General features: G+C 42.7%; 1 protein-coding gene and 1 long non-coding RNA gene across 9 annotated transcripts in view; one reads left to right on the top strand and one right to left on the bottom strand.

The window, feature by feature from the left end:
* The window catches only part of LOC104369157 (TCDD inducible poly(ADP-ribose) polymerase), a 42029-nt gene that overhangs the window by 6908 nt on the left and 9055 nt on the right, over nt 1-26066 (bottom strand). For 4 of the 8 annotated variants that reach the window (XM_033000050.2, XM_033000052.2, XM_033000051.2 and 1 more), the window contains 3 exons: nt 25937-26051; nt 14378-15381; nt 287-455 (listed from right to left, as the gene is read on the bottom strand). In XM_033000050.2, coding sequence (XP_032855941.1) covers nt 287-455; nt 14378-15381; nt 25937-26051 — 1288 coding nt within the window. Of the gene's footprint in view, nt 1-286; nt 456-14377; nt 15382-17485; nt 17796-18470; nt 18610-25936; nt 26052-26066 lie in introns of those variants that run through there. The other 4 variants (XM_033000055.2, XM_033000053.2, XM_033000054.2 and 1 more) reach the window with 4 other exon arrangements.
* On the top strand, nt 18283-19275 carry LOC116963396. The gene is made up of 4 exons (XR_004408153.2): nt 18283-18442; nt 18578-18728; nt 18819-18922; nt 19006-19275. It is a non-coding gene; the product is annotated as an uncharacterized LOC116963396 (long non-coding RNA).

The following is a 26066-nucleotide window of genomic DNA, read 5'->3' as shown; positions in this document are numbered from 1 at the left end:
ACATGGGCCAGTTCGCTCTCAGATTTGACAGTTTGGTCAGCCTCTGTGCCTCTGATGTTTTCAGGGATAATTCAAGGTGCAGTCCAGCAGAGAAGAGTTCTCCTTTTATTGCTCTTTCAGTTCAACACTCACCTTCTTGATTACTTCCTCCACAACAACTCTGAGTAGCTCTCCTGATTGTTCAAAGAGGAAACAGACTAAAAATGTATATAAAGTTTATAGTATATACTGTAGATAGTGTTTTGGATTACAACCCCAAAGCAGGATTCTGGAACACGTTAAATACCTCGGAGTATTCTCTCCAGCCAAAGTGGTCCCTGCAGAAGTATTTCCAGACCGTGTAGTAGTTGGAGCTGGAGCTGGGGCAGGAAGGTGTAGACAGCCGCCGCATTTGGTCAAACTCAACAGTTTCTTGTAATTTCATAACATTCAAATCCACCCAAAACTCATGTCCCCTGGGAAGAACAAGAAAAACAAAGAATTCTCACCTTCTGTAACCCATTAAAAAGATCATCCAGAGATAATAAAAGAGTCAGAGAACTGGAGTTGGCACAGTCGTGTTCAGAGACAGCCCCGGTCTGGCTGTGCCCATGAGGATGTCCCATGAGCTTGAAGCGGGCAGGGCAAAGTAACTCTCCAAAAGAGCTGGACAACGGTGGAAAAAACACGGTCTTCAGCACAGAAAGACAAAAAACCCAAACCCAGCAGCTTTCCTAGTCCAGTGGTATTTGTTCAGTATGCATGAATGGTACAAAAATCAATATACATATCCTTGACATTTTGAGTGCACTAAGTCAATACATCACACAACCATATTTGATGAGGCAGCCCCATACTATTCAAAAGGTTATTCTTGTGAAAGTTAGTGCTTCAGGGAAGAAAAGAAAATGTAAATGGCTCCAGATGAGGAGCATCTGCTGCCAATCCACCAGAGAGTTCGAGTATCTTTCATCACGTGCAGCAGAGGAGAACTAGCGTAATATGAAAAGGAAACACGATTTCACCATTTTGGAGCCCATACTGAGGAATACTGGCTTTTTTTCTTTTGGAGTAGCTATGTTGCTGCTACAAAAATCAACGCCTGTATGCAACCTCACGTAAAGCGACTCGTGCTTTCAAAAGGACCTAACAACATCAGGGTGCTACCAGTGAAGAACCAGAGCGTACCCTTTATCTAGAGGAGAAAATAAAAGTGCATTTCCTCTACACTTTACAAAGTCCTATTTAACAGTGACTGTGGAATGCCTCAGCAAACAGTTTCTAACGCTGTTTCACTAGCCAGTGTTGAGAGAGAGAGAGCAAATTAAAGAGCATTCCCGAGTAAAGCATGGAGTTCTACAGCTCTGCCAATCATTAGACAATCACTGGTTTATTAGCAATCAAGAACTTAAGAAATTCACAGAAATTGAAAGAAATTACAGTAATATTCATTCCCTACAAAAGTCGTTTTTTTAGAACCAGGACTAACATATTTCCAAAATAATGCTGTTTACATAATTAGCTTTCTACTTTTATAATCTCTTTACAAGTTGTCAGCTTACTGGTATTCATTAACAGTTACTAATCTTTGGCAACTGGAAATGCAGCTTTTGAGACTATATAAAATATTTGCTTTGAATTCTTAACAGTAAACATAAATCAAGCTGATACTTGAAATCTACAGTTTATTTTTAAAACTTTGGCACATTAATGCCATACAGATCAAAGTGCTGTGTATGAAATTTGCCACATCAAGCGACAGCTATTCTAAACAACTATACGATTTTATGAATACAGATTTGCTTGAGAATGGCTGCAATTTTGCTAGCTATTTCACACTCTGACTGGTACAGTTGCTGAAGAGTTTTATTATACGACTTTCACAGAAAACTACTGAAGAGTTCCCACTTTAAAAAACGATGATCAGCTGGAATGATCCTTCATTTCGCACCAGGAGGTACAGGTGCCTAGCTGCTCTTAGTGTTTATCATCATCAGTTAATTGCATTTGGGTCTGTGAAGTGCTAAGCACAGTTGGAAGTATTAAGCGCTTTCCTGACACAAACAAAAGGACGATGTGTCTGTGCCTACGGGCTCACAATCAGGGGACCCTGCCCACCGCTGTTTGGGTAAATGTAGATTGCTCTCCTTGTTTTCAATAAGCATTCACATAGTCTTCCATAAAAGATATAGAACAGCCCCAAAAGTCAAAGCAAATGTCTTAAAAATGCAACTTCATGAGCTACTTTGAGGACGCAAAGATCATTCTTTTTGCCACTCCCCCCGAGCCAGCCCCAACCAGCGCGAGCTTTGTCCGACCCGTTTTGGGGACAAGTCTCCCCGAGGGCAGGAACGCCTCCGGCCAGCTTCCCCCCCCTTCCCCCTGAGAATTCACCCCCCAAGGGGAACAGCTTGCCCGTTCCCCGCACACGGTTCTCTAAAAACTGTCCTAGAGCCACGCCAATTAAAATGCCAATTTTGCCAAGACGACGCTATCGCACCAAAATCCGTCGGCGGTTTAACAGCGTGTTCCCTCCTGGCGTCAACGGCGTACCAAGTCATTATGGTCAGAATAAGAGTACAGCAGGAAACCGGCTATTCTGTGTCGGGGCTCTCTTCTGATCACCCACCCGCACTCCTTCCCTCCGTGAGAAGTGGGATAGACTAATTAAAGCTGATATTCCCCAGCCCGCTGCTACTGCACGGGCAGCCACGCGACTCAAGAAAAGCTCTGTAACAACAGCCCGACCAGAAAAACGTCGGCTACAAGCGGTACAAGGCAGATCTGGTCAGAGGGAAAACCAGCACTGAGCCGAATAAATGACCAGCACAAAGGGACTGAAATTGAATGTAGGGCTTAAAAAAATACACACGCTTTCGGGAACGAAGAAACTAGTAACGGATCACCCCACCTTCCCGGTATGTAGTCATTTTGTTCCGTAACAACAAGCTACAATCTACTTTTTTTCAAAACAATGTGTGAACTCATGAGGAAACCATCTCTCTGAAATACCAAGCTCTGCTATTATTTATAGTATTTGCAGGCAGCACCGTAAGTATGAATTTTTTGAGTGAATGTCTTCACAAACATACACCTGATGCTGCTTTCAGGACATCTGCTTTTTCTCATCAAAGCGTAGTCTTACAATTCTGAATTTCAGTGCTGAACAGAGCTGTTGGTTTTGAGAAAAGTGCGTTTAATGATTGGTATTATTTACATTATCCTTTTGGTGTGAGGAGTTGGACTCACTGTTTTGGGGTTATGTTGCACCTACAAACCAAAGACCTGAATCAAGACCCCCAGATATTTTGCTGCATATTGTATGAAACAAATACCCAGAAAGATATTTCTCATACAAAACCTCACAATTCTACCCAAAAAGATATTTCTCATACAAAACCTCACAATTTGAGCACTCATTCTCACTTTGATCTCTTTTCAGGTCAAATACTGTAACACGGTTCTCCCTACTCCAAAGATCTCTGTGACCTCCAAGAAAGTGCGAAGAAATGGAAAACCTTTTCTTTATGAGTAAAATTATTTTCTTCCGAAGGTGGTAAACGCCAGAGGATTATTTAATTTTATTATAACTTTGTATGTTGCAGGTGTTATAGGGAAAACTGATAATGAAATATATTTGCAGCAGTTCTATGCCAATGCAGCGCAAAGTAAAGAGAATCTGAAAATCAACAGGTACTCTAAACGTGATAAAGATTATCCACGAGCATGCTGAATTCTTAAAAGTAATCACATACTGGTTAGCATCCTAAAAAGGCCTGTAAAATTTTGAAGACTGGAAAACAAATTCCACAGGCCCCTGAAACACGGCTGGCTTCCAATACGTGACTGGGGTATTTCTAATATGGGCTTAATAATAGAATTATTAAAATACAGTGTTAAAATACAGTGTCCAACAGCCCCGCATAGCTCTGTAGCAGAGCAAGGAGAATCCAAGTAACGCGAGGGGAGGGACCCCGGGGAAGGGCAAACGCTCTCCGAGACGAGCACAGTACGAGGCTGCTTTTCCTCACGCTTTTAATGCGGCGAGCAGATCTTCAGGGTGAACTCCTAAAACTCCGGGGTGACGGTGCATATGCAAAAAAAAAAGGGTATTTGTGTGCGGACACGTTCCAACTGCAAAACGGGTGGGGAACTGGAGGGTTTTTACATGGCTTTCTTCTCGTGGTGCTGTAACAACATGAAAACTTCACATAAAATTCCAGTAAAACAAACCGTGGGGTTTTTTCTTACGACAAACCACATCTGTGCAGAGCTAAGCGTGCATCTACGTATCTCACCAGATTCTGTTTAAGATTTAGAAGGCTGGCAGCTAAATGACAGCTTACGGTGAAAATAGCTTCACTGAGAGCTGAACATTTTTCTGCGAAACCTGTACAGAACGTGCCAAATTATTTCTCAGTACTGAAAAATGTAGTGATTGCCTGCTATGCGGAATTTTTCACATTTCTGTAGCTCACTGTTTCTGCCTCTTCTTTATCAGATTCCCCACCCCTGTAAGCAAACTGGGCAGGACGGGACGGTCATCGCTCAGTGACTTACGCCCACAATTTGCTGTAACAGGAACCCTGGCATCGAGCACCCAAACAGCCGATGACACCCCTGCAAACCTCCTTCTCCAAAGCCCAACGTGGGAAGTGACACAACACATTCCATGCGCCTACCACTGGCTTCCAGCTTGGTTAATACAAATCCCTCACTCTTCAACTAAAGATGGGGACACCGGCTCTGGGCAGTTGCTACCTGGGTTTACTTAAAGTTTCTCTGAGAGTAAGAGCTGGAGCTCACATCCCAAAAGAGCGCTCTCTAATTATTTCTTGAAGAAAAAATGGGGTCGAGATATTTCTTGGTACGCATCTTCTATCCGTTTCCCTTAGCTGTGAATAGGGAAAGGCTCAGCAGTTTCAGGATGTAACATAGCAGCATTTTCCTGAAACTCGCACTTCTGTTAAATTAAGGATGCTTTAAAAATGGTATTTTTATTTTTCAAGTTGGTAAGGTGTTTAGAATGCTACTTCTCATTAATTTGAACATTACGTGACCAAAACATCTAAACACATCAAAATCTACACAACAGTGTTTTCTTTTTTCCCTGAATACCTTAACTATACATTTTTAAACTCCACACATGTTTTCTACCTAACAATAAATTACTCAGAATAACACTGCATTGTTTTATACAGCTGAAAATGTTAGATAAATGCATTTATTTATGTAACTGCATCTGAAAAACACCCAAAAGCCTACCTGATTTTTTTTCCTAATTATAACATCGGGAGTAAGATACTCTTTCACAAAATAACCTTGATTCATTTAAAAATATATTACTCCAATGCTCATACACATTCTTTAATGGTGTATTTCTTTATTCAAAAGTATTAACTTTTTCAAATGATAACATTTACTGGCTTTTAAGCTCTGAAATCCTAAAATATATTTAGCAAAGTTGTTTAATAATAGCTCTTCAGTTAAAGCACTTCCTCTGTATACTAAAAAGCCTATTACCAGCTTACATAATGCAAAGCCATGAAAAAAAATGAACCGTAATTACAGCAAGTGATTGCGTGATTACATTCCTGCCTTTGGCTTTAAGACACCAGTGATGAAAGCAAACGTGACAACTCCACCTCTCCGCCGCCCGAGGCCTAATGAGAGGCGAAAGACCCCAAATTTGGGCTTCGAGAACAGCCAGAATGCGAGATGCTCAAGGTTACGTCCGCTATGTTCTTTAGCATACCATCACTTTATTTTCAGCACAGTATAATGATTTACTACCCCTGAGGCACAGCGGACGCTGTCCAAAGTAAAGGCTGTCCCCCACGAGGTAGAGATTACGGGTAACGTACAGATGGGGTGAGGGAAAACCATCACTAAAGCAGCGGGGCAGAGGGCCCCCCCGGGAGACACCGCGTGCGATGGCAGCACGACAAGCGCCCGGACCCAGCGGTTCCAGTCCCTCCCGGTGCAGGGTGACGCTGGCCCCCCTCCCCGCACCTCCCCTGCGCCCCGAGCGGCGGCCGCCGCTCTTCGTACTCTTCTTGGGCAGCTCAGTGGTAAGGGGAAGGGACAATCTGTAGATAGCATGATAAAAATAAAATAAGATAAAATAAAATAAGATAAAATAAGATAAAATAAAATAAAATAAAACAAAATAAAACAAAATAAAACAAAATAAACCAAAATAAAACAAAATAAAACAAAATAAAACAAAATAAAACAAAAGAAAACAAAATAAAACAAAATAAAACAAAATAAAACAAAATAAAACAAAATAAAACAAAATAAAATAATAATAAAATAAAGTCCGGTGTTGTTACTCATGGACTTTGAAGTCTCTGCCTGGAAATATCAGTCTGGAGAAGAGCAGGAAGGAGCTGATGAAGGCCACGGTTGTCAGGCGTCTGGGAGAGCAGGAGATGTATTCAAATACCTTGGCGGGGCAAAGCGCTACTCCCACTGCCTCTTTGCATCATGCAGCAGGAACAGACTTCAGTACAGCTTGAAACCAGTAATAAAAACAATGCTGTCTTTTTCTACAGAAAAATGTATTAAAACCTGCCTACAAACCTCACAGAACTTTGCCTCGTCTTGCTTCTGAGGTAAAAAATTCCTATCCCCATTTTTTTCCAGGGAAAGACAGATACACAGAGAGACTAAAATAGCTTCTCCAAAGCCCCACAGAGAATCTGCAAAAGGTGCGAACAGAGATTTCTTAAGAACTTCTCTTCACCAGCTAACCAAATAAAGGTGTCTATTTATGAAATAAAGCATTTCAGTGGAATTACTTGCACTGAAAGAATAAGCATATTGAACTCTCTTAAGAACACAGCACACAACCCCAAATTTGGTGGTGTACAACAGCGTGGTTCAAAACAAAATTCCATGAGTGCTCTCAATAGCAGAACCTGTTTCCTCAAATAAGTTGCATTTTCTCTGTGCCCTAACTATAAGAAATAATACAAAGACATAATCTCTTCAGGACACTGAACTGAGTAGGTACCTCGACTAGCAAGTTACAACATTAAAGTCCTTTTTTTTTTTTTCAGATGAATGTAGTCTGCTAAAATGAGGATATTTGGGCTCACTCTTCCTTGCATCCTTCTGAAGAACTTCAGCCTACTGCGTGAATCATCTGCTCTCTTTCCATTCAATAAGACAAATGTTGGCTAGCTGTTATGCACAAATAGATGACTAGGAGAAATATTTTTTGTAAGTGCTATGAAAACGCATGTGGTTTCGAACTCTTCTCCTAAGTTCAGTTATATGTCACGAGTCTTACCACAAACAGGGCTCAGAAAAAAAAAGAAACCTAGCGATCAACAAAGGTCTGTACAGGAAATGAAACTCGGTTCCCATCAGAACAGCTGTGATACAAAGCAAGCCTGAGAGTTAAACACCACTTAGCTGATGAAACTGTTGATTTTCTCTATGACTAAACCAGTTCCTCTCTGCAACAGCAACAACCTGTGAGGGGAACGAATGAACTGAAAAGATCCAAACAGGTATGAAAACCTTTTGTACTTAAGTTTGAAAGATGAGTCAAACTGAACTCGGTGACTGTAGGAGATAGAAGTCAGGCGTTTACATTTTCGGGTGACCCAAAATCAGCAATATTTCATGTTATTTGTAACAAACAGCTGTTTGAAGTTGCAGGGTGTAGTCCAGCTTTGGGTGAGGGACCATGTGTTTCAAACTCCACTGTATGAAACTGAACTTCACTTAAAGTGTATCGTCTTTCTTTAAAAAGATCTTTCTTTTTAAGCCAAGGTACTGAAAAAGGAACATCAGATCTCAGCCAACAGCCGCCAAAACTTGCTCCCAACAAAACCAATAGCGATTCCATAGCAAGGAACAGTAAGCAAAGGCCCAGGTAACACTCATGAAGGGACATTCATCAAACAGCTCTTCACAACACAGCAGTAAAACTGCAGCCAAATCCTAGTTATTGCTGCAAGGAGTGTGAAAGGAAAACAGGAACCTCCCCTCACAGAAGCAAGAACAAAAACAAGCTGGTAAACACGATCCTGCAGCCTTGATCTTATCGGTATCTCATCATCCTTAAACTGAAGAGAAGGGCAGCAGGTGACAGGGCAGGAAATTAGTTTCATGTTTTACTTAATTTGTTCCCTCACCATGTGACACCGCTGTGACTGTAAGCCATGCAGGAGGCGTGCAGCGAGACACGCTCAGAAAAGAGAAAGGTGCTACAGAAAGATTTACCTCTACACTTAAAAGGCTCCATCATCAGAGAAAAAAAAAAAAAAAAAAAAAAAACAAATTAAAATCTGTCAATGTACCAGTAGCTTTCCTGTTTTTCTGATATTTATTTTCAAAAAAGTTGGAAAAGCAGGTTCTCCTGCCTTTACGATTGGTGACTGGGGGTGCTTGAAAAAGCAATCTTTCCTAGCTTTCAGTGAGAGGGGCTAGTCCAACTTGCACGTTTGTAAATCTGAAACATCTACTGGGATACTGGTCCAGATGTATATACAGCTTAGGTGAAAGCCTGGCTCCGGATCTTTTCTGGCAGACAAAAAAAAAAAAAAAAAAAAAAAAAAAAAATCCATCAAACACACACAAAGATACCATCTCTGGATCAGGAAGTTATTGAGGCATGACTGCTGGAAGCTAAGAGACTGTACTGAGAAGTATGTTTGTTCTGTTCTCCTCTTCCCAAGAAACCCACGGTTGGCCACTTTTGAACATGAGATACGGGGTTAAAGTGGTCCTTTGGTGTGAAGGACTGTGAAGTTCTAAATATCTGTAGCAATGAGGATGTCAGACACATTCAAATCTTCCACGGATTACTGAATGTACCATAGTTCATAATTCAAATCCAGGTTACACCTTCTATTTGCAGTAGAGGATAAACATGGATGTCCTTGTCTGAGGTAGATCACTGGTTTCAAAGGTCTCCTACCCACACCGGATGAGGATATGCTTTGCAGAGAGTTTTGGTTGTTAGCTTCAATTTTTATACCAGCAGATGTTTCAGAGGCAGCACAAGCACAGCTCTGAGTGGCAGCGGAGCTGATACAGGACATGGTTTTCACGTCGCGAGAGGCATTTGCTTTCACAGATCTGCAATATGAACACTTTCTAAAGCGCTTAGATAGAGCCCCGTTTTGCAAAAACATTCTGCACAGACATCTGCTTTTTTTTTTTTTTTTTCCCCTTTTAGATTTTTCTCCAATTTCATGACTTAAAATACCTCTGAGATTCAGGATAAATAATGAGACTGCATCAATTTCATCAAGGCTTTACATAAGATGATCGTGTAAAAATCTAACATTGACGAGTGACCACCAATTCTGGATGGTCCACCTAAAGTTTCACATCACACCCTCCACACCCAGCTTCCCCCCCCCCCCCCCCCCCCCAAAAATACTCCTTTATATATTTGACTACAAATACCAAGTTTTATAATTATTACTCAGCTCAAATCCCTACTGATTTCGACAAATACGTGTACCAACTAGGAAGGTACTTCGCGATCACTGCTCTTGCTAAGCAAATAATTGTAACAGACTCTTTCTGTTCCTCTTCCTTACCGAAATGGGCAGGCAGACAATGCTGCAACACTCTGCCCGCTGGATTACCTGTAAACAGCTCTTCTGAGCAATCTGTTTCACCAATTATAACTCTTTGTTTCAGAAAGGACTGTTTTATTACCCTGAGTACACACGGAACAGACTGACCTCAACCTGAAGCCAGGTGACAGCTGTTTCCAAAACTGAAATCTGTTTATTGACGTGAAACAAGAAAAGGGATATATGAGTGCTTGCAGATTCCTAAAGCAGCTCAGCATAACACTTGTAACTTCCCTAGATTTGTATAGCTAGAAGCCAATTAGTTTTATTTCATATGTAAATGATACTATAAAGTGAAGCACACAGGAATTCATTGGAGCATACTATTATAAAGCACAAGGCAAACACTTCTAAAATCACTTCACATGCTTTTTATTTAGAGCCTCTGTCTTGCATTCCTTCTAGCAAGGAATTAAAAGAAGTTCAAAACCATTCAGCTGTGTATATTCAAGAAACACCACACACAAAATCGCCAGGCACAGTGAATTTCAGCTGTTTTCTCATCTCCGGTGTTATCAATAACACATGAGTTATCTCATACACTGTGGCAGCTGTGCAAATCAGAAAGATAACTTCCTAAATTTAACTATTCAATTGGTCAGACCATGTGCAGAAGTCCCTGAGCGACTGAAATGCTTCCCATGTGCTCTATATAATTTTTAAATCATGTAAGCATATTCTAACAGTATCAGAGAAACGAGTTATCCCATGGACACAAGAATGAAGGAAAACTAGTTTCCTTTTGTACTTACTGTTCCTTCCCAGGTCCCTCCATATGCCCACTGATAACCCCATGGGGGAACACACAGTATTTACTCTGACTTCATCCACAAACCATGCATGCATACTGAGTAATTAGTCAACTGCTCCCAGGCAGAATATGCACCACTGGAGGCCCACCTGCTTTTTGCTGACTGGACCTATTTCATTTTGGCCTTTCTCTTCTAGATAGAAGGAGCCATTTCATAAAACTTACAGGGAGGGGGAAAAAAAAAAAAATTAAATCAAAGCAACTATGAGAAGCTGTTGTTTCCTGTGAGTTGGGATATGCTGGGGTACATGTAGTTGAACAGACGCTGCAGTTCCCATGGCACACAGGGATGTTTCTTTGCCAAGAGAAGTGGTGGAATTTTCAGCCAAAGAGGGGGAACTGATGGGTCAGGAACTGCAGAGTTGTTTTAAACAAATCCTCCTGTAATCAGTAATGATGTTGCTTATTTGAAAAGCAGCATATGCATGATTGGACAGGTGGGGGGGGGGGGGGGGAAACCTGCTCAGTTCTGCAGCCAAGTATTTCCCCTTACTAAAGAGCATCTTAAAATATCCCAGCTTGGGTACTCTCATGTTGGAAAGCAGTACTTGGCATTGTTCTCTCTAATACTTCCCTGCAAGCTGGAACTCTTCCAGGGCCTCTCCTCACATGTATGAAGAAAACTCGAGTGCTTCTAAGTATTTTAACCTGCTTAAGTTCAGATTCCTCCATTTGTTTAGACAGCTTGGTATTTGGCTCTAAATACTTGACAGACTTAAGAAAGCAAAAATATAAACAGTTTATCAGAAAGTTTTATATTAAAGTTTGAGGCCAAACTGCAGTAAGCATCCGAGGCGTTTGTATTACAAAGAAGTAACTAAACAAGGTTTACCACTTCTCCTTCTTTAAGATCATGTTCCCCGAGGTGAAAGGCAACAACTTGATGTATATTTTACATTACTCACCTCAATAACATTAAGATGAAGGAAGCTTTATATAAATAGCTACTTGAAGCACATAATGTTTGAATTTAGAGCTTATTCTCCAATTGAGCCAATAGTCCAACACTTTCTTGGAGCAGCACACAATGGCAACATTATGTATGCAGACTGTAATCGTTGCTTACTATGCCATATAAAATGTGTTTAAAACAAAGGAGAATAAACAACTACCACCCACTGGTTGTCAGGCTGGCTTCTGCACGGCCTTTCTTGGACATGCAAACTGCCGAACAGACATTTCCTTGTTGTATGCAATCTGTATAGATAGGCCTGTAAAGCTAGTCTGACCACAAGAGATTAATAGCTTTAGCCAAATAATGCGGTAACCATGTGAACGATGAGCTGTTCTAGCATGTTTGCGAGCCTCTCGGCAAGGTTCAACGCGCTGCTATCTGCATCTTGTTGCCAGGAGACACAACATCGCCCGGGAACACAAGGGAAGGCAGGTTGCAGTGACCAGCAGTGAACTCCACCAAGAGCCACGCCGAGCCCGGGCGGCCCACACCGAAAAGGGTTAGCAGGTTCTTCTGCTCCAAGGCCGTGTTGTGGAAGAAGAAACTGGTGACGATGCACAGGAAAACACTTACCCCCGCTGCAGAAGCTAGCTTAAAAGTCGTGCCAAGCCTAGCCTAAAAGTCGCGGGAAGTCTAAGTTTTAAGGCATTATCAGATTCAGTGTTTGAAATCAGAAGCTCAAGTCTTGAAAGAAGTTTCACTCCTAGGTTCTCACTGATACTTATCCACAAACATGAAGCTCTTCCAAGGGATGAAATACATAGAAGAATTATACAAACTGCCAATTTGTCATTCCATGGGAAGTGGATATTTTCAATTTACAACAGCCATCCAACCTTGCACTGGGGCATGATTTTGCAGCACTGACTGAAGCAAAGATCTCCATGACGTCTTTAAGGGAGGGAAGAAGAGTGCAGGCTACAGAATTAGCAGCTCGACGCAGCGTTTAGTTAGAAAATTCTGGTGTTTAAAATAATTTCAGTCTCGGGAGACTGCTTTTACCTGAAGAAACCACTTGGGCAGACACCCACTGGGTCGCCAGTTCAGCTTAACAAGATGAAGTCTAGTTGGCAGTGCAAGGTCACGGCAGAGCTCTGCCCCAGCACACCTGGGATTTCCCAGTGCTGCCCCCACCTCCAGCACCGTAACAAGCCGTCACGGGTTTGGCAACGCAGCCGCCGAGTTTCTTCCCGACTGGTTCAGACAGACAGAAACTCTGTGTACCAAGAGACCAAAATACTCACCAGACTGGAAACCTGCAAAGTAAGTGTAAAGGCGGACAGTGCTATTCAGCCAATTTTACTAGCTGGAGATGACTAAGCACCTATGAAGCATTGTTTCTTTTAAAATTAATCATTCTGAACGCCGTCATTTAGAACACATAGATCATGTGTGTAGCGATGGATTCTGTGATACAGGCTTCAAAAGAAAACTTTTTGCTCGTTTGCACAGAGCTCAAAATTAAATTACTTGCACGGGCTTGTCCAATTTCCACATTTGCTGTTTTGTTTTCAGAACCCATTTAAAATATTTGGAAAAAATGGAAGTTTCTCTACTGTAAAATACAGCAAATCTTATCTGCTTGCTCTGCAGTTACAAGATTTTTTTTTTTTTTTTTTTAGCAGACCAGCATATTTTTTCAAGACAATTCTATAAAATACGATCATTCCCTATTACATATAATTCATATTTCTTCACTTTCATTTTCAGTGTGGGGTATCTATATTCTGGTGTTGCCTTCAGTAAAAAGGATGAATCCATAGGCTGATGGAGCCGGAGTTTTAGTGTCTAATCCAGTGCCCATTTAGGTGAAAGTAAAGACTCATGTTGACTTTAAGCACGCGATTGGGTCTCTGATGCCTGATGAGAAGTCTCACCATAGTAAATGAAAATTCAGACATTAAGCAAGAAGGGATATACTTTCTTCAGGAGGTGGAAGGAAGAAGAGGGAGTGAGGACAAACCCACAAGGACTCAGACGGCAAAGAAAATTTGAAGTTTTTACTACCCAACTACAGAAGTGTCGCTTTGAACTGACTATGACTGGAATGAGTTGCACCAGGCTTACAGATTCTGGCAGGGCAGATAAGATATGAGAAACGTGCATTGTATGCTTCCTCCAGGACCAAAAAAAAAAAAAAAGAGCAGTCTACGCCCTGCACTCGCAAGAACATGGACTATATAGATCTGACAAACTTGTAAACATCAGCACTCCCCACTACTATGCAAAATGGAATCTGCATTATAGAAGTTGAAGAAGTTTTGTTTCAGACCTCAAGGTGCAGAATCAAGACGAAACTGGTATCATAATCAGGCAAACGTAAAAGCTGTTTTCTAATTTCAGAAAAATAGTAGATAAACACTACTATGTAGAGAAGAAATCTAATAAATGCTTAAACATTTTTAGGTGACAACTTAAATTGATGATCAGCATTTCTGGAGGTATTGCTCAGGTTGTTCATACTGAATTAGTGAAACATCACCGTATATTATCAACTATATGAAATTTCCAGTCAAAGGACTTATCAGAGCACCCATCTGATTTTAGTCGCTTAGAATGTAATTATGAAAACTGTGCTTGGAGTGCATACAGTCAACCTGGATTCACAGGGACAAAAAGAAACTGCTCTATTATTCCCGTTTCAATTGCTGCAAAGGCTCATTCATGCTGCCACGTTTTCTAATACAGAGAAAAGACTAATTAGGAAAGTCAAGAACAAGTACAGTGTTACACAACAGTCTCCGTCAACCCCTCTCAATTACTACAGAGCTGAAGTTTTCTTATTTCACACACTTCAAAGTCCTTCAGCTTCAAAGAATATTTTCCAGATGCTAAACAGCAGTTTTAATAGGTGTGCAAGAGTTTTCTGTTGTGGCAAACTTGTTAGGTATTATTATTCAGGTGACATCCTCACAGGGTTTGTAAAGCACTTGTATACAAAACATCAGGAAAAAAGAACACACATTCTGTTATATTTCTGCACCGCTGCTCAGTTAAGCACCCTGGCTAGTAAATTCAGTTACCTACCGATATTTCACTTTGATCCTGTCATTGTCAGGGTTGCAGTAGAGTCTTTCCAGATGCTCCTGTGAATCGTTGGTCACACTTTGCCAGCTCTGCGTTGCTGTCCTTCTCACTTGCCAATGATAAGGCAAGACTGTGTGATGTTTGGGACAATCGCTGCCATAAACACAAGTGCCCTGGAGAAAATCCACACAGATTTCTATTCCGTCTTCCTGATGGGTGTGATATTGCAGCTGGTTCAAGAGTTCAAAGACCAGATCGAGAGAAGCTTCTTCACTTTTATCCTGGAATATCCCAGCACCGAATTTATTGCTTGGGTTCAAATTGTATTGCATTGGACAGCTATTCTCTTGGAATAAGCCAGATGTGTAGCTTTCCAGAATCTTGTCTGGGAACAAAGGACAAGCCGCACCATCGCTAGCAGCTGGGTGCAAAGGATGATCCTGGAATGATTCACTGTTATTATCAGCAGCAGTTCCAGGAGCAGTTTCTGATGAGAAGCCTTGCTCTCCCACCCGGCGGACGTCCTGCTCAGGATGCCCAGAAGGAGGACGAGCTGCTGGCAATTGAGCCTGCACATCTGGAGCTGTTGGCATCAGCACAGTCACATTATTTTCTGGTTGAGGGCAAGAAGTACCAAGGTCCAGAGTCTTTTTCACAGCAGGTTCACATAAATCACTATGACCGCCACTTTGGCCTCGGGTCACAAAGACCCTATTCAAGGTCCCAGCTCCCAGCAAACTGGTAAAGATCGGCCGCAAAGCCCGGAGAGTTTCTGTGTCCAGTCTCTTCTGCACTTGCTGCTTCTTCTTGAAGCATGGCTTCACTGGTGGTATCTTTTCAGACAGTCTTATCTGGGGAGGAAAGTCCTCTGAAGGAGGGCACTTCATTCCTGGGCAGTGAGCCTGCTGCACGACACACGCTGGCTTTGGTTCGGTGTCCATCAGACACAGACTTTGCTCTCTCCAAACCACTTTCAAATGTCCCAGAGCCTCACAAGAATCAATCTAGGGCAGAAAGGAAAACAAGACAGTTAATCTCTCTAATTGCTCATGGTTGACACGAACAAGATCACCCCTGGAGAGGATTTCGAGCCAGCAACAGCAAACTCCTCCCTTCTCTGTGACTGTGGGTAGCCCCTAGGCACGTAAAGCATGAAACCAGCTAAACTCCGGCTAATTAATCCCAAACACACACTCATCGTCTTCTCACACATGAAATCTCAGAGACACTCAGGCACGCACACACAGTCCCCAGAGGGGGGGCAGGAAAGTCTGATGCCCTCCTCCTTGTGATGATGTTTAATAATAAACAGCACTTTAGTTCGTTATGTTCCACAAAAGCGAACGCTGCTTTCTTCAGTTTTACGCCTCCCTCACACACAGACCTGAGAGCAGAAGAATTAGCAGACATACAGCGTTCCCACTGCACTTTAAACGTGCAGGCACCGTTTCTTCTCCACCAGAAAAAGGGGCAGAGGCACACATTGCCATTCCCTTCACAAGTAGCTTCCCTCACACAGCCCCACTCGGCAGAGAACTGCCGCCTTCGCTTAAACCAAGAGCAAACTTCATACTGACTTCAGCAGGGGCCGGGGTTTAACCCTTGGGTTTTCAGACGTGGGAATTCAAGTGCTTCCACCCTGCTCCTCCTTGCTGCACACCCGACACCGACAGTCCCCCGCGTGCCCGGGCGCTCCCGCGGCACCCACAGCCCCTTCTCGTGTGCCCGCGCGCTCTGGCACTGACTTCGTGGCGCAGCCTGCGCCCCGTCACCCCGCCGTGACACGCCGAGCCCCGGGGCTGCTCGCCGGGAGTTCAAACCGGGCAGCCACGGAAACAACAGGGTGCGAGTTACTCAGGAACAGAGACGAAAAAAAATTATTTGTAAGATGAAAATACTTTTTTTTTTTTTTTTTTTTTTGCCCCTACAGTCCAAATAAATAGCACGTCTCGTACATCACCAGAAAGCAAGCTCTATACCTTTTAATCAGGAATCTTGTAACATTTGATTACATTTAATTAAACCCTCTTCAATCTCCTCGCACGTAACCTCAAAGCTTAGAGTGGAGCACATTAAGGATTACTTCCTGGATAAACGCATTCCGGGCAAAGTAACTTCTCATTTCAAAACAGAATCCCAGAGAACAGATCAAATTTGGCAATAATTTCTTACTGCTGACAGTATGCTCTGGAAAATTTCTCACCGAGTCTTCCTTATTTTGGAACGCTCATTTATAAGGCTTTTTGCATTACCCTGGGAAACAGCACGTCAGGATTGCCAGGAAAAAGAAAAAATGTTGCACCTCTCCAGTTTCCCATTTTTAGATTAAATTTAAAGCAACCGGTATATTTGTTTGCCAGTTAAGCTCCAAAATTACTGGTATCTCTATTATTCTTCCACAGACATACAAGGCAACTCTCTTCCTAAACCACCAAGAGTACCTTAAACCCTCAAGTAACTTCAGAGGTTTTAAATCCCTCAACTCCAGAAGGAATCAGATGCTTCATCACACCCAGGTTTAAGAGCCCCCGTGATACATATGCAAGAGGATCAACCAGGGTTCAAGGAGCCCTGCTGTGCCAAGGAGCCAAAGAAGTGACTTCTGATCTTTTTCAGCCATATCTTTAATGCTATTTACAATATTGTTACTGATCACTTGATTATCGTTTAAGTTTCGCTACTATTTTTAAAGAACTGCCTTACTATACAGAGCTGAATCCCCCAACTCCTCTAAAAATAGAAAGCGGCAAGAACAGAGACCATCAGAATTCATTGGCGTTTCTATTTCAGCATTCTGACATCCCAAATCAGTCGGCTATTATTTAGAACCAACGTTAGCAATCACCAAGAGCAATGCTGTACTTGCACAATGTATTTCAACAGAGGCAGATCCCTTGGTGGGAGATTTCAGTCCCCAAGTACTCGCCCTCTCACGCGAACCACACCTCCTCTGCTGAATCAAGCAAGCCAGGCTAGGGGCCCTAAAATAAATTTAAAATGAGAAAAGCAGCAGCCAAAGCACAAAACCTAATGCCAAGAAGAACGAGCAGAGCCTGATGGACGGAGCGCCCGGCAACTTTTGGGGTGTGTGTGTCCCCCCAAACCTACCGCCTTTTGCTCCCCTCGATTGCGAGTCCTTTTGACCCAATTTAAGGAGACCTTCAAAGCAAGTCTTCTTGGTGGCGGAATGGGGTGGTGAAAAAAAAAATAATAATAAAAAAAAAAAAAATAAACTGACTGCTGCAGCCAGCCGCTCGCACGCCAGTATTTTCCACCTTAAAAACGCTGAAACGCCTGTCTGTCGGGCTGCAGGTCCCGGGTTGTTTCTGGAGTTGCTGTCGGGGTTCCCAAGAGCCGGGGGGGGCCGGGGGCAGGAAGCGGGGGCAGCCGGAGCCGAGCCCCGGCGCTGCGGGGAGCGGCAGCCAGGCTCACGGCCGCCCTGCCCGCCCGGCGCTAGGGGCCAGCCCGCCCCGCAGAGCTCCTTCTGCTCCTCGCATCGTCTCCCCGCTGCCTTAAATAGTGCTCCCCCCCCCCCCCCCCCCCCCCCGCCACTCTTCCCTCCTCCTCTTCCTCCTCCTCCCTCTCCCCAGCTCCGCGGCCCGGGGAGGAGCTCCGAGGCGGCGGTGCGACTGCTCCCTGCCGGGAAACCGGACCGGCCCTCCGCACCGCCCCGGCAACCTTCCCCCTCCTGCCCCGGCAACCTCCGCACCGCCCCGGCAACCTTCCCCCTCCTGCCCCGGCAACCTCCCGCACCGCCCCGGCAACCTCCCGCACCGCCCCGGCAACCTCCCCCCCCCTGCCCCGGCAACCTCCCCCCCCCCTGCCCCGGCAACCTCCGCACCGCCCCGGCAACCTCCCCCCCCCTGCCCCGGCAACCTCCGCACCGCCCCGGCAACCTTCCCCCCCTGCCCCGGCAACCTCCCGGTCCCCTCCTGAAGGGACAAGCCGCAGCCCGCCCTGTCCCCGCACCCGTGACAGCGATTCGCCACCCCCCCCCGCATTTAACTAGTGACACCAAAGAAAACTAAAAACGCAGCGACTCGGTCTCTCCCAACGGTAAAAGGGGTAAGAAATTCCTTTGCGTTTGATTTACCAGGCATTAAGCCTTGAGCTTCACCTCTCGTCAACCTCGCCAGCCCCAGCGCCTTACCAAGGAGGATTTCCTCCGGCAAAAAAAAAAAATAAAAAAAAAATCACCAGTCCTAGGCCACTGACAGCGTGGGTGTGCGTGCGGGTGTGCTTGCACACGAGGACACGCAAGTTTACCACCACGTCAGCGCTGGAATGGAGAGTCCTCCCCTAAAGCCAGAGCCGGCACTCGCGACTGCCCAACGCTGCTGGGTTTCACGGGGTGAGTGTCTCAAAGAGCACTGGCTCATGACTAAGATGCAAACCAGAAGCCCGTCCTGGAACAAAGTCACCGTGACTCATTTTTCTGTAGCGAGCCTGGCGTGAGCTCAGCCCCCTTCTCGTACGGGTTTGGGCCCCTGCTCCTCGCTGGTGGGGACACGCTGAAAAAGAGTGCAGCAAACAGAATGGATTACAGTAAGTTGCTATTTGTTTACACGGCGTGTTTTAGGGGTGGAATTCGTTAAGAACATAGTTAACTTCATCTTTTGGCTGCCCAGGAGGTGGGTTCAGTCCGGGACGCGGCCCCGGTGAACCGCACGCCTGCGGTGCTGCCGGGAATTTCACCGGGACACGTCCCCCCATTCACACGGCCGCCACAATTAAAGGCATCTGCATCCCTAACTCAGCCAGATAAAATAACTTCTAAAGAGGTAAATAACTTCAGGAGGTAAAATTTATGTTGCTGGAACACTTATTATTAATATTATTTGTGTTATTGGTTTTTTGTTTTTGTTTTTGTTTTTGTTTTTTTTTTAAATAAAGCCAGTCTTTCGTTCCTTGTGCTCAGTGGTTTTATGAAATTACGTATACAGAAAATACAGGCAGCTGGAAAGAAACTGTCATTTTAAGATGGCACAAGCTTTGCAGCGTGTTTTGAAAATGCTGCACAGCTGCGCTCACAATGCAGGGAGAATATGCCATTTCTACAAACAAATTACAAAAATTGAGCTTCATGCAGTTGGAGCTGACTTCTCATAGAATGACACAATAGAGGCTGAGTAAAGAAGGCATCCGTATCTACAGGAGCCGAAAACAAATTATCATCTGTAAATTAATTGAACCCTTGAGTGTCTGAAACATCAGACAGGCACAGCCTTACACTCTGTCTGGACTTGACAAAACAAGGGCTTCACCAAGCACGGTGACTGGCAATGTGTCATATCCTCATTTAGTGAGGAAGAACTGTACACACACTTGCATTTATCTTCTATTACCAGAACAGAAATCATCTGTTTGGAATAGCTTATTTCATGCAGGAGATATAAATAAGCAGCACATATGGCTGAACTACACACTGAGGTACGCACAACTCCCACTGCAGTGGGACTGTGCGGATGTAACCGAGGGAAGACGGAGGCCGGGAATAACCATCTTTCTCAAAACAAATGTATAATTAAAGGAAATACATCACAGCACACCAGCAGATCGTACACCCATTTCTGAGGCTACCCCACACAAATATATAAAGAAACTATGACCACCATGAAAGCATGATCTCATTTTTAAATACACGTTTAAATCTCAAGCAAGGGAAAGCTTTAATTATTTCTTTCAAATGGTAAACTGCATCAGAGTGAATGCAGCAATTTACAATTCTGACTTGCAAATAATGGAATAATCAGTATGCACACTTCATTTATTTGCTGATGAAAGAAGGGAAGTGTCTTTGACTTAGATGTTCATGCTAAAAAACGAGTTCTCAGGCTCCAACACATTTTTTTCTAGTGACAAGACCTCCTTTTCTACCTCAGTACTTGCACAACAAACATTCCTCACTTCTTAACACGCATCCCATTACAGGAAGGTTAACTGTCCTTTTCTGATGTTTTATATAAAGTGAAGTCAACAAATGGTGGGAACTGGAAGGACGCTGGGGAACAAGGCGGCACACAAAAGGCGTGCTGCAGCTTCTCAGCTCCTCCGACGCCCTTACATCCCAAGTCTATCTTGCTCAGACTCTTGCTTCGCATTTTCAGCCAGAAGGGAAAGGGAGAGGAACAGTCACTGCCACAAGCTCTTATTTTAGCTCGACGTATTTCTGCCAGGCAATCCAGCAGAAAAGCAAGCTGTTAGACTCCACATTCTCTGTCTCCCACAACTCCTCCCCTCCCAACAAGTTTAAGAGTGGCATATGTCACCATTTTAAAATCAGGTCACAGTCAGGAGGTTCCAATATAACCCAATTAATACAGAGCCCCAGAAATCAAAGTCTAACCTCTTCCACAGTTGTGTTTCACATGGTCTCAGGATGCCTCGACCTTGCAAACTGCCTCTTTGGGGCCTTTGTTAGGCTGCTCTAAGGGAGCACTCCCTTTAAGCTACGCATTGTGGAGGAAACAATGAGAAACTACTGTCAACTTTTTCAAGGGGAAGCAAAGGTTCCTGAAGGAAAGTTGAAAAAGAGAGCCATGGGGATGCTAGATGTGCCCCCTTGCAGTAACACACGGGGGAAAAGCGATGCTTCTCGTAAAGGTAAAACCGAGCTATGTTGCAAGATCTTCTGCCATCGAATCAGAGGGGAAAACTTGGCAGTGGCTTGCAGCGGGTGTGGGGAAGCCCCTCTCATCACAGATTAAGACTCGCTGCTGATGCGCTTCTGGGGATGTTGTGGGTTGGCATTTTTGGGGCCAACATGTTTTAAAACCTTTTTCCTCCCGATTCTTTGTAACCAGAAAAAGTTAATGAAGCTAAAAATACTTCCTTGCCTTCACCACATCCTTCTAAAGTGCACAATCTAGTTCACTCAACCGTCCAAAATTTTTAACACGTTTACATTCTCGTTTGCTCAATTATGGAGCAGGTGAACGCTGAGACTACTGAAAAGGCAGGATGTTATGTGGTGGTATGTGGCACACCCCCTTCCACAGGGTCTAAGGCAGCCTTTCCAGACAAAGTGAATGGAGGTCACCATGCAAAACCATCAGTACTGCAAGACTACTTTTTGTTGATAATCCGATAATACATTTAATTGATAGTCTGATAATCACAAAACCACTCTATCATTCCAAGATCTTGCTACTCAGTACAGAAGTTGCATGACTGAAACTCTTGCTTACAGAAAGTTCTAGTGATGGGAAGTTAACTTATTTTGAGATTATATGTAACACTGTACGTAGGTGGCCTTCATCAATTTCAAGGCATCAAAAATACTCCTCTTATGAGGAATCTCAGTGCTACTGTTCCCAGTGTGCTTATACTCTGTATACAGTCTAAAATAATCTACCTCACTTTCCACTGCAAACCAAGAAGAGAAGGAAGTTGACTTCAGTAGTAGGAGAGTCTCCTCCAAGAACTTCTCTATCATTTCTCCAATTTATTCAATCACTACATAACTTTTTACATTTTTTTAAAAATTGCTTTTTAACACTGGATTTTCCACTACATACCACTAAAAAAAAAAAAAAAAAAATCAGTATATATTATTACTACATAAAATACTGAAACCTATGGTTCCGGACTTTTTTCTTAATAATATTATTATTATTATGTAATATAATTATATCAATATTTTCTTACTCTTAATTGTCTGCTATAAAATTTAAGCAAAAATACAAAATAGGACCTATCCAAGGTTAAGCAACAAGTCAGTGGCAACAGGAAGAGGACACAGGTCCCTTGACTCACGCAACAGCACCTGCCACATTGGATCAGACATCCAGCACTTCAAAGCCAAAGAGAACATACAAACATGTATGCCTCCTCCTTTGCTACGCCGCAGCAGATACAAATGCTGAAAATAGGAAAAAGGAATGAAAGTTGTTATTTTTAAGCTACTCAATCATTATTTGCAGTAGGAAATGCAAGTACAAAGTCATACCACCTTTATTTTAGTAAAGATACCAAACTTCTGACTTTAATTTAGCAGTGGAAAAACAATCCATCTATTAAAGTTTTACAGTACTAAACAAAAGATATACATTTATTACGGAAATCAATATGAAACTCAGGAATTCATTTATGTAGTTAATTTTTACTGTAATGCTTTAAAATTAACCAAGTAGATGGTTCTTTTTCATACCAATGCTTGATGAAAAGTGCTGATCACCTTCAAATAAAATCTCAAGCCCTGTCCTTGTTCTGACATGGACATGTGCCAGCAAGTCAGGTTAGGGAAGTACCAAGGGAAAAGCAATGGCAATGATGCAGGTATTTTTGTAAAAGGTAACAGATGGGAAAAGAGAATCTCTGATCAGTTCATCCTGTTATTGAGATGTGCAAGATTAGACTTTTGCTATAGACCATTTTTCATGTCAACCTATTACATACAGATTTATTTTTTCTCTCTTACAAGTTGCATGATTAAATATTTGTAATTTTTCTGTTCATATTTCTATCCTCCCTCTTAATACTATGATGGGTAATTTTAATTGTTGGGTTTTTTACAAGTGAAAAAAGTGCCTGCTGTGTTTACATGACAGTGAAATAACGCAGGCCAGTTCTCACAAATGGAGAGAGGAGGGCAGCCAAGGCTTTTGACACCCGCGCTCGTAGCCTCTGCCTGAGTGACACCTAGTGGGTTACACCTTGCTTTGGTCCATCCTGAAGATCAGGAAGGCAGAAATTTCAAGGTCCAAACATGCCGAGATGAAATTTTCTATTCCTTAAAGTCTCCCTCCCCTGGCCAGGCTAGTACATATAACTTCAAGTCAGAAGGAGGACCTCTGGGGAGCAGTAAATGCTTCATACCAGAGTCTAGAAAAGAAGCTGGGACCCTCGTTTGCCGGGGGCACGGAGGGAGCATCTGTCTTGTGTATCTATGTTTTGAAAAACAGCTGACTCCCAGACACTGCCGGAATGAAGAATTGCTCCTGAAAATGCCATCATATTCAGAGCAAGATGATTAGTAGGTAACTAACTAGAGAAATTACTATTCCCACTTGTGCCCTATTGGTATGAGATACAGCCAGGAATCTTGGATTACTAACCAGTATTGCATATGTGACTGGTGGATGCATTTGGCTCTTTGGAGGATAGCAATGACCTAAACCCACAGTGTTTTTAAGAAAAATAGAAACACGGATTATTATTCTGGTCCTATCCACAGGCAAGTAAAAAAACCAAACCCTCTTCTGCTTAAACATGATAGCCTAGAACTAGTGTAAATGGAAGAAGGTGGCTAGTTTATAATCTTTAAAATAAAAATCTTCCTGCCAGATAAATGGCATATTCACTATGTGGTGGTGATTTTTTAGTAAAAAGTCACATTCTCTTTTACACTGCTCAAAAGTATCAAAACTAGAGTAGTTCCAATTCATCCATATTAGTAAATGAAAACTTTTGAATCCAGACCCAACTTTTCCATGTGCAGCTAGCAGTAACAAAAAACAGTAATTTCCTTGGTCTCAAACTCACCTTCTTTTAATATCTTGTACTAGTAATTAGAAGTTTTAAAAGCACACCATTCTGTTCCTCTTATTTAATAAAACCTGAAAGTTTGGCAAAAACAGCATTTCTCGTAAAAAAAAAAAAAAAAGAATCATATATTACACATATGAATATCACCACACTTCGAGTTATTTTGCTGACTATCTGATAATCTTATCTCTGTCACTGATTTATGATTCATGTATTTGGACAGGGAATACATCAGTCAAAAGCGGGCTCTTGTCTTGGAAAATCTGTTATAGTTAATCATTTCTGCAGGGATATCTTACTACCCTAGGACTGCAGTCATTGAGGAATGGACCTAGAACTTTGGCCTACACATGCAGCAGAACACTTTAATGCTTTTAGCATATCAGTACAGTAACATTATACAACTTAAGCTGAAGCGTTACTAAGAGTTCCCGTCTATCTTATGAAACAAGAAATAATTTTATCACAAAATAGAAACAGAGAAAAATTGTATCAGTCACACTCAAGTCAACAGTCTCTCAAGAAGTTGTCTTTCTAGATGGGCATTTTCTTCTGCAGCCGTAATATCCAGTGTTGTACCAGTGTGAGAGAAAAATCAGGGATGTTGCAGAATTAAAAAAAAAAAAAAAAATCCCCAAACCTTATTCTTAAAATGCATGTAGCAAACATTTGCATGGATTAGGCATGAATTAGGAACAGGTAGCTTGTTTCATTACACTAAAAAAACCTCACATACCTGAATAGCATTTTGTGAGCGGAGTCTGAAGACAGCCTTTCATCGCTGTGAATGGGCCTGGTGAAAACAGTACCCCTTGGTTCAACATCAAACTTCCTGACTCACCCACAGAGCATCATGTACCCGTCCATGTCCCTCTTACAGACCACAGAGACACTCTGGGGCACTAATGATTAAAGCATCCGTCCAATTTCAAAGTTCAGATACGTGAGTTAATACATAAAATGATAGAAAATATGCCCACAATGGGGACTCGCTGGTTTGGTTTACACAGGATTTTGTTGAACGGGTGCACCCTCTTGTGGAACTCTCCTACATCAGTACAAGCCATGTTGGTTTAGTGAAGGCCAAGGCAACACTTACTGTGCATCCTTAACTAGTATGAGCAACACAGATTGGTTTATCTAATATCATGTAACTTTTGAGATTTTTTTGAAGGTTGATTCTAAAACGCTGATGGTTCTGGACCCCATGGATCCTGCCACGAGGTAAGCAGTAACGTGTGGATGGCAGTGCTTTGTTCCTTCTCCTTTAGGCTGACTCCAATTTAACGTTCCTTTATAAGGCAGTGTTGGACAACTAAAATTTAAACCGTTCTAAAATTAACAGCTAGTTCTACCTAACAGACAGGCAGTTTACTACCTACATGCAAATGTCCATTCTTCAACCAAAAATTCCACCTGATTATAAAGGGACACCTGGAAGGTAACAGTACCATAGCATTTTACATCTGAAAAAACAGCTAAGAGCTGCTCACCGTAGCACACCTTCATGAGAGCTTTAGTTAGCCAATAAAACACTGATTCTACAAGAACCTGCAACACTCTTGAAAAGTTGAAGGCGTGAATGAAGATCTCTGCAGACATCCCTTGAAAAAGTCAATCCTTACAATGTAAGAGGGAGAGGTATTATAAATTTGCCTGCCCTTTCTCCCAAGCTCTGTATGATTCAAACAGCAAGGAGGAAAACAGCAGCACTCACAAATTAAAAAAAACATAAATGAAATTAACACTAAATTCAACAAGTGAAACTAACACTAAATTCAACAATTTTCTTCTAAAATGCAGAAGATTAAGAACAAAAATCTGAAGCTCGGGAAATGCTGTTAACGTTCAAATCCTCCAACTTAACCGTGCCTCCTGAAAATGGCAATAATAATGGAAATTATTCACAAACATATCACGCGCATCCAGCGGACTAGGCATAGTTCCAGATCAGCTGTAGCAACACAGTAAAGTCTAACCCTGAGTAATGATACAAAACCATCTGGGAGAAAACAGGGCGAGTCCTTCATTTTGGCAAATACATATGTAAGCAACCAACTAGAAGAGACGCACACATTGCCTTGGAAATCCTGCATGCCTTCCTTCAGTACCGCACGGCATAGTTTGTCTCAGTGTTGACTCCCAAAGCCTCCCTGATGTGGGTACTGCGAGCAGCTGGATGGAGAGTCTGCAGAACACATAA

Source organism: Tyto alba, unplaced genomic scaffold, assembly GCF_018691265.1.
Source record: "Tyto alba isolate M040663 unplaced genomic scaffold, T.alba_DEE_v4.0 Super-Scaffold_10, whole genome shotgun sequence".
Taxonomy (NCBI): domain Eukaryota; kingdom Metazoa; phylum Chordata; class Aves; order Strigiformes; family Tytonidae; genus Tyto; species Tyto alba.
Note: the sequence above shows the minus strand (reverse complement) of the source record. Positions and strands in the feature narration are given on the sequence as shown.